Genomic DNA, 8,563 nt, shown 5'->3' with positions numbered 1-8,563 from the left:
TGCAACAGTTGCATCGGAGCTGAAGTCGTTCGCTTCACTTCGTCAAACTATTTCTGACGACAACTCAGCTTTCAGAACAACCATTGAGGAGTGCCTTGCCAAGCTTCAAGAAGACTTAGCTGCTGAGAACACCCTCATGGATGCTCTCGCAAGGAAGACTACCGCTCTGAAGGTCAAGAGTATTCAACTCTCCAACTCTCAACAGTAGATTGAGTTTCTTCGATCTGAAAGAGAGGTGGTTAAATCGTGTGTTTCGGATGTCCACTCAGCTATCTCAAACATCCTTGAAGCACATGACCCGATCCTCAATTATTCTATGAGGCGTGACCTTGCAGAGAAGCTTGCTCCCACCCTCTCTCTACTGAGCAAAATTGAAGGGCTCCTTGATTTCATGTCTATTCCGAAACAAGGGGGAGAAAAAGAGAAGGTGTCTCAACTGCCTCCTACTTCAACAGCAACACACACAACCGAACGTCCTCCAGTAGGCCAAGCCTCATGTTCCGGTGTGAAAGACAAAGGCAAGAAAATTGCTGAGGAGAGTGATGATGATGATAAGGAGACAATTGCCGACCTTTTGAAGCGACAGGGTCGAGATAAAGAGGCTGACATCAGCGCTCGTGTGGCTAGAAAGGCTGAAGAAGCCGAAAGGAGACAGAAAGAAGCCCACGACCTTCTCGAGAGCAGGAAAACCCTTTTTCCTCCTTGGACTCTTAAGAGACTGATTAAAGAAGCCATCGAAACACCCAGTATCTTGTGGCTAGAACCCGTGATCTCTTTAGATCGTTCTAACACTGTCGACTCTTAGTTCGATATGCCATTGACCCGAAAGGCGTTTATCTTTCATGCCTTTGCCAACATTGCTGAGTTCCCTCATCCTCATCCAAAAATTGATAGGGACTTAGTTGATTTCTATCTGAGGGCCGCTCAACCACAGTACCAAACATGGAGCGCTCAGAAGATTATCAATGTTCGGGTTCTAAAGCCGTACAGGGAAGGCAACTTCACCAACGTTCGGTTCAAGATACTACGGGGATCTGCCAAGACCGAACATGCCATCTCACTTGCAGATCTTCCCAACCTTAATCCCCATGACTGGATTATCTTACACAACATCCTTCTTACAAACGAAGCTGAATATGGTCCGATCATCGACCACTTTAAGAGGATGCTTGTATGCTAAGTCATGGAAGTTTCCCTGATGGATCAGGAGATAGCGAGCGTATTCAAGAAAAAGCCTACCATATCTCCTGTTGGCTCTGCCAGTGATCTCAACAAGATGCAGATGGGGAAGATTGACCCAAAGAGAAACTCCGTCATGTTTACCAGAAACGAAGGACATAAATGTCTTTTCGCCTTGGCAGACAAACATCTCTATACCACTGCTTGTTTGGAACACGTCTTAGGGATCTTCCATCGGTGCAAGCAGAACACAGCGGATGATATAAAGTACTTTGATGATATGATTCAATGGTACATTCGCTTCAGACAGACTATCCTTGCACTTATCTCACGTCTGTTTGATACAACAAAGAAGGCTCCCGCTGCTGGTCCAAGCAAGAAGAAACAGTAGTCTCGCTCCAAAATGACGCAAAGGGGGAGATTGTTAGGTCCAGTATTGTGTTGCGTCTATTGGGCTCGTTAGCTAGTCCATGTTTATCTCCGGTATGGGTTGTCCATCCGTGAGTTTTGTAGGGTTTAATATAAATAGATGCTTGCATGCATCATAGAACGAAATGATTAGAAACGATTAGAAAAGTATTGTTCAGCATATTCATCGTTCTTATTTTGTAACCCTAGAAGTCCTCTACAGCGGAAGTTCTTAGTCGAGCTCTGCTGAGGATTGAGTAATCTAATCATTCGACTCATTGTGATCCATACTTGTGTTTTATTTCCTTGTTTTTTACGTTCTTTACTTACCTGTTACGAAGATCTAATCGATCAAAAAGTTTTTATAACTCATCATTAAAATTTCTAAAAAATAGTAAAAAGCAAAAAAAATAAAAAATAAAAAAAATAAAAAATGGTTAGGTAACAAAGTTAAACTATCATCCATATTTACGCAATTCTACACAATTCTAATGAATCGTACGTACCTTTTTAGGTTGTGTAAAAAACATTGGTTGAATTTTCTAAAAATCATGGGTTAAATACAAGAAATGTCAAATTCCATTTGATGTCATCATTTGCCAATAATATTTCGATTTTGTGTTATGCTAGGTTAGAAGTATCCAACCCTAACACTAACATGAAAACAAAAAATAAAAATAAAAATAAAAATCCATTCAATTTTCGTGTTTGCTAATTTTTAAATGAAGTATATATGATTTATAAATCAGGATTATATTCATAATTGCAACTGCATGCATCATATATGCATATGGACATATATGGCTTAATTATATGTAAATGCTATGACCATTTACATATTCTCTTAAAATTAATGGGAGTGAGAAAATTAATTTAACTATGTTCAGATGCCTAGACATAGTTACATATGCTAAACATTAGGTTGACATAAACCAGTTGAGATCTCTTGAGCCCTGTTTGCGACAATTGAGATATTATGATCAACCAAACATATGCTAAGATTCTAATATAAAAGTCTCATGAAGTAATTTTTTAAATTGTTCCATTTTGTCACATAGGATCAACATCATAAACTTAACATTTTTCAAGAAAGTTAACAAAAATCAACTGATTTTGCAGTGAAAATGAAGGATCATGCTAACTCTACCCATCTTTACTTGAGTACACATATCTTGATGAAAAATGCAACGCCAATCAAGTGAAGGGCTACCATTAAATTTGAGGATGGTTCAATGTTGTTTCCTAGCTTTAAAAGTCACTTGAACTTTTTTTTGTAGCTCGTTGATACAGTCTCTACATCTCCTTTATTTATGTAATTTGTGGTTATGGTCATCCAATGACCTTCCTTAAGTTGAAAGGATTTCTCGTCTTTTTTAAAATCAACTTTAAATATCATACCTTGAAGCCGAAAAACAATGCATTAGTTCCTCAATTAAAAGTAAAATATGTTGACTTTTGAAGCAAATAGGATACTGATAACAACATAAAATAGTTTAGTCGTTTAAATGCAAAAAGAGGCACAAAAAGGTTATTGTGCAATCTAGAGAAAATAAAGAAAATGGTAAAATAAACATTTTGAAGTTCATCCTAAAAGAATCGTTGGATCCTTTCCCAAAAAAACATTTCAACTTATGATAATGTTTTCAACAGAAAATTACAAACATTAAATATTAGTTCCTATTGGGCAAATTGTGAGAAATAAAAACATGATTTACTCCTTTTACCAATATAGACAATCTACTTTACTCTTTACTCATAATAAAAAGATATTTATATTCATTTACTGATAATGGAAACGTACTTACACTTCAAGCAGCATGTCGTTCATTCAAAATATCACCTCTTAACAAGCTTATGTTGAAGATCAGCATATGCAGATCACCGATAGTCATTGCTAGCCCATTTTCACAAAATTCCACCTCCTACGACAGCAGTTGCAGACTGAAAAAAAATGAGATTCAAAATGTGTGACCTTGAACCATCCTTGAAGGGTAAAACAATAATTACATCAATCTTCGAATCATGTTTATTTGTCTATTTTATTTTTTTTTGAAATGAAAACAAACAAAAACTACATAAAAATAAACGAATTTTAAGAGTAACAACATAAATGATGAAATACATAACCACTATTTTTTAGGATGACACTTTTTTATATAAGGCTTTTGACCTTTCAGCCCACAAATGATGTCCACAGTAAAGCAAGATGGTGGGGTTACCCTACTCCCTAAAATGTCATGCGTCAAATCCTTTTTCTTTTTTAAAATACCTAGCATATGTAACCATAGGCTTCAATAAACATGTCATGTTTCTTATGCCTGAAACATTAACTAAACTTAAATCTAATATTAGAATGGATTAAAAGGATACTTTTATCAAAATTACAAATAGAATACACACCTTTAATTACAATGGAGATTCCACGAAAATGGATAAAAAAAGAAAATTTAATCAAAATTACAAATAAATTACACACCTTTCTTTTTATTTATATGTGACACAATCAGTTCACTGCAAAGATGGGGAATTCCAATTAGAAACTGAGAGTAATAGGGATAATAACAATAAAGCATACAATTTGATTTTAGATTTAACAGTCAGTTGCATGCTACTAAAACCAAAATTAACATTTGTCAAATTACAATTATGCCCTTGACTTTCAAAAACATCATATGGCCCGAATTTGAAATTTGAAAAGATTCTTGAAAAAAAATATAACATAAGCTTACTATTTTTTGTCTCTGATTATTGATGCGTCTCTGGGCCAAAAATACGTTGTTGTATAGATTGTGTTTCTGTTTTACAATTAGTTATTTATGCATATATAAAAATGCGTATATCATGAACATGGGGTCAAATGGTTAGTCAACAAATAAAACCAATCTTTTATATATAAAATCAGTATTAAGGAGGTCCAAAATCAGTGGGCCATGGCCCCTGGCCCTTTAGAAGCTCCACACCTGTTAGCAGGAGTAGGTTATTTATGAGTCAGCAGCCAACTTAACATTCCTTAAGCGTGCAACAAATGCTCAAGCAGCATAGCATGTTTTCTTTTAGAGCAAGTTTTGACTCGCACTGTGACCAATTTTGCCAACACTGACTTCGGCCCATGACGTTTTTTGCCCTCAACCACTCTATAAATAGTCTCATTTATTGTAATCCTAATGTATTGTACGAAATAGCCTTTTATGACAAGAAGTAATAAATCTCTCTCTCATGTTCGTCATAGATATAACTGATCAATCATAACCGATCAATCATGTGGTCCTATAGTTAGAGAATCCAACTTCTAATCTGTACGACGCACATTAGATTGGAGCTTGCCTGCATGAATAACATACAATCAAAATAAGACCATTAATGCACATCAAGTACTCGTTAAATTGAATGAGACAGGCCGGATTAAAAAAATCTAATGGTTGGAAATATGAGGTAGCAAAATGAAATAATATCCTAAATCATTTGCATTACTTTTAAGTTTTTTTTTTTTCTTTTTCTTTTTTGAACAGAAAATATAATATAACCTATCTACTTCTAAAATACCTCTTAATTTCATCTATGCCTACGACGAGACTTGAACATTTAACCTCAAGGAGGGAGGGAATACCGGATACCGCTGTCCTAGAAGTCATTTGGTAATTTAATTTACAAGAATACAGGTAGCAAAAAAACAATTATTTCCACAATACTTTAGAAATCATTAGGGCCAACGGCCCCTAGAATCAAGAAGACAAAAAGACATTATTATAACAAATGCAACATAATTTTATTACCTTTTGACCGTTGACAATGAACAACTTTGCCTCATTGGTCTAAGATAGTTTCCGAAAAAAATAAATGTCCTCAATAGCAAAGTGCAGATATTGTCTACTCTAAGTTATGAGGTCAAGACTTTGAGTATTTTATGGCTTAAAAATAAGGCTAAATGGTGTAGGAATTTGATATGGAACTCATGGGCCAACAACCTTCTATATTGTACAATGTAATTCCTGCTTCTTGAAGTTCAATTTATATAAAGTCTAGCCGTTAAAACAGCCTCAATAAGATCTCATTTTATTGGCAAAGAAGTGGGAAATTACATATTCGGTTTTTTATTAATAGAATGAAGGAATTAGTAAGTAACATCAACTCTTTTGTAGCAATGATAAAGACTAAAATGGTAATCAAAAAGCATCAAAAACCCAAATGTTGTAAATCTTTTCCTCATAGTTGAGTTGTTTCACAAGCAGCCTCCCCCATGTCTAACAAATGAATTGTTTCGACACACTCCCGAAAGTCTATTAAACTAGAAGAAGCATTGAATCCAAGTACTCCTGATTGCACCCCTGTCTTGGAATTATAAATTTGGAACCCATCCCCATAAGTAATGAGCAACAAATTACACTCGTTGGTCGTTTGCGGTTGTGGTTGGAATTGAAAAGCTCCATCAACTGGAAGTTTACCTATTCCCAATTTAAAAACCACAGACCAAGAAGCATCTCTCCATAGCAGAATCCAACTATCATCAATATTCATGCGATAACAAATCAAAGCTAGAGAATCTTGGATGGTTGTTAGTCTTGTTGTCAACCAGTCCAGAGCCAATCCAGGAAATGGAATCATACCAAAAACATGAGTGCTCAAATCGAATGTCAGTATACAAGAAAAGTCTAAGTCAAAACGATTTACCTCCCAATGCAATACTCCTTTGAATAAAAAGGCCTCACGTCGCACATAAGTAAACTCAGGTTTAGGGGAAGCAATCTCACACCAAGTGCCCGTCTTCACCGCATAAACAAATGAAGTGTCTTTTTCATATGATATCCAAACAATTTTGTAATCGTCACTGATTGGGTCAAATCCAAACCCAATACCTCCCAAAGCGAGTTCAGAACTCCGAGGACATTCAGCCACTCTTACTTTGCGTCTGATTGAAGGGTTCCATAGAGTCAAACCATTTTTAGTCTTCAAACAGAAAGTTCCATTACATGAACCAATAGTTCTGAACCTATTGCTACAAGGAAACGGAATTGTTGTTGTTATACCAATATATCCACGTTTGGGACACAAACACAAGGGCAATTCGTCTTCTCCGTGTAATGTATAAACGACTTCTGCTATTTTATTATTGTCAATATTTTCATGCGTGAAGCGGATTTTTTGTGGGGATCGGAATTTGTGCAAGCGTATGAACCCGGGACTAGAAATACAGGTATATAACGATTTAGAGAGTGATCTAAATCGAAGGAGGGATTTGGGTGGTAGTCTTGTAAAAATTTCAACAATCAACTCTTGGCATAAATAATCTGACATCTGTATTTTTCCAACAATATAAAAGTCAGTTGTAATAGGGTGCAATTAAAATTCTTCTCTGTTTGAATAAGTTTAGAATTCTTGTCAATATATATATTCATGTTATTTTGTAAATGGATGCACCAGATGTTCATCAACTAAGATTGATGGTGTAACTAATGAACAAGAATATCTATTTATTTATGACATTTTAGATATTTTGTATTACAGATTTAAGAGTCCCAATGCCAAATAATTAACAAGTTCACAAGATATATATACAAATAAACATAACAACAAACTAAGATAAGAGTTCTCACAGTCATATGTAGCGTATCCTATTTGGATATTGGGTAGAACTGTTGAAGCATCATTTCTCTTTATTATCACAAATTTTTACATATGGCCAAATAAAAGACGTGAGATAGATTAAGGTTGTGAGACGAAACCTGTCAATAGGCTTAAGTTCAGGGATGGCATTCAGCATCGACTATTGGGGTTTTAACGGTTGTCAACTAAGACCGGAGGCTGCACATAGCAGGGGCAACGGTGACGGGGAATGGTGGTGTCCGGTGGTGACGGCCTGACGTTGTAAGGAGAGTAGGGTTTAAAGGTTTTTTTTTTATCTTTTTGGTGAGTTTTGAGACTTGTTTTCCCCTTTTCTATATTTTTGTGGCATTTTATAAACCTTTAGATAGATCACACGATAATGTTTAGGATTTGTGGATTTTCTATTAAAGGAGTATTTTAATCTCGCATTAGAGAAGGCTTTTCTTTTTGGTAAGTTTTGAGACATGTTTTCCTCTTTCCTCTATTTTTGTGGCATTTTATAAAACTTTAGATAGATCACGGTTTAGGATTTGTGGATTTTATATTAAAGGGGTATTTTTATCTCGCATTATTGGAAAAGGCTTTGCAATTTTCATTAATTACCGCTCCATGTCTCCGTCTAACCGGTAGTAGGTAGATGGTAGCAGGTAGCAAGTTACAGGTAGTTGGAAGCTATAGTTTTTATTTATTATAAGAATGTTTGACAAAAATAGCCGGAAGCTTTTGAAATATAAATAATTACATACAATGACACTTGTTTAAATGCTAATTGTGTCAGATCCTCTTAAGGGCCATAGCCCCTTGATTTTTTCACCAAGACCAATATTATATGTATATAAACGATTGCTTTCATTTTTCCCAACCTATCCCCTATTCTAATAAATAATAACAAATTTGTCACATGGCATTTTATTAGCCCCCCCCCCCCCCCTGCCCAACAATTTATCCCACCTAAAATACTTATGTAATTTTCCGAAACAACCCTTTGTGCCTCTTATTCATTCGTTATCGTCGAGAGACAGCAGCTCGTCAATTTGAAACCCTAATCCAGCCGCTCTTCAGTCGTTGGCCCTCTCTCTCTCTCTCTCTCTTGTCAAAACCACCATTGTTACCTTTTTCTCTTCTCAAGAAAATGGTAGCATCTCAACGAAAGAACACCATTTATGACGACTAAAGACTTACATATAGTAGGTATCTCTATCGCTGGTTTACAATCATAAACAACCCCATACCTAATTGGAGAAGTACTTTAGGAACGCATAAAGAGGGGACACAGGGGCTCGACACTCCGGTCAAGAGAAATTCCTTAGCATACGGAAATGTCATCTTCTTAGGCTACCATTTTTTTCTTTTACCGCTCAAATTCTAGATGTCG

At 35.8% G+C, this 8,563-nt stretch overlaps 1 protein-coding gene across 1 annotated transcript; it reads right to left on the bottom strand.

The window, feature by feature from the left end:
• Window positions 1-5,790: 5,790 nt before the first annotated feature.
• LOC111898428 (putative F-box protein At3g16210) lies at window positions 5,791-6,879 on the bottom strand. The gene has a single exon (XM_023894341.1). It carries the CDS (start codon window positions 6,877-6,879, stop codon window positions 5,791-5,793), a length of 1,089 nt encoding a protein of 362 aa, XP_023750109.1.
• Between the last annotated feature and the right edge of the window lie 1,684 nt (window positions 6,880-8,563).

This window comes from Lactuca sativa, chromosome 7, assembly GCF_002870075.4.
Source record: "Lactuca sativa cultivar Salinas chromosome 7, Lsat_Salinas_v11, whole genome shotgun sequence".
NCBI lineage: Eukaryota > Viridiplantae > Streptophyta > Magnoliopsida > Asterales > Asteraceae > Lactuca > Lactuca sativa.
This window is presented reverse-complemented; position numbering and strand designations above follow the sequence as displayed.

What these genes read in the sequence shown, in the direction of transcription:
- LOC111898428 (XM_023894341.1), bottom strand. Translation starts at nt 6,879, where the DNA reads ATGTCAGATTATTTATGCCAAGAGTTGATTGTTGAAATTTTTACAAGA.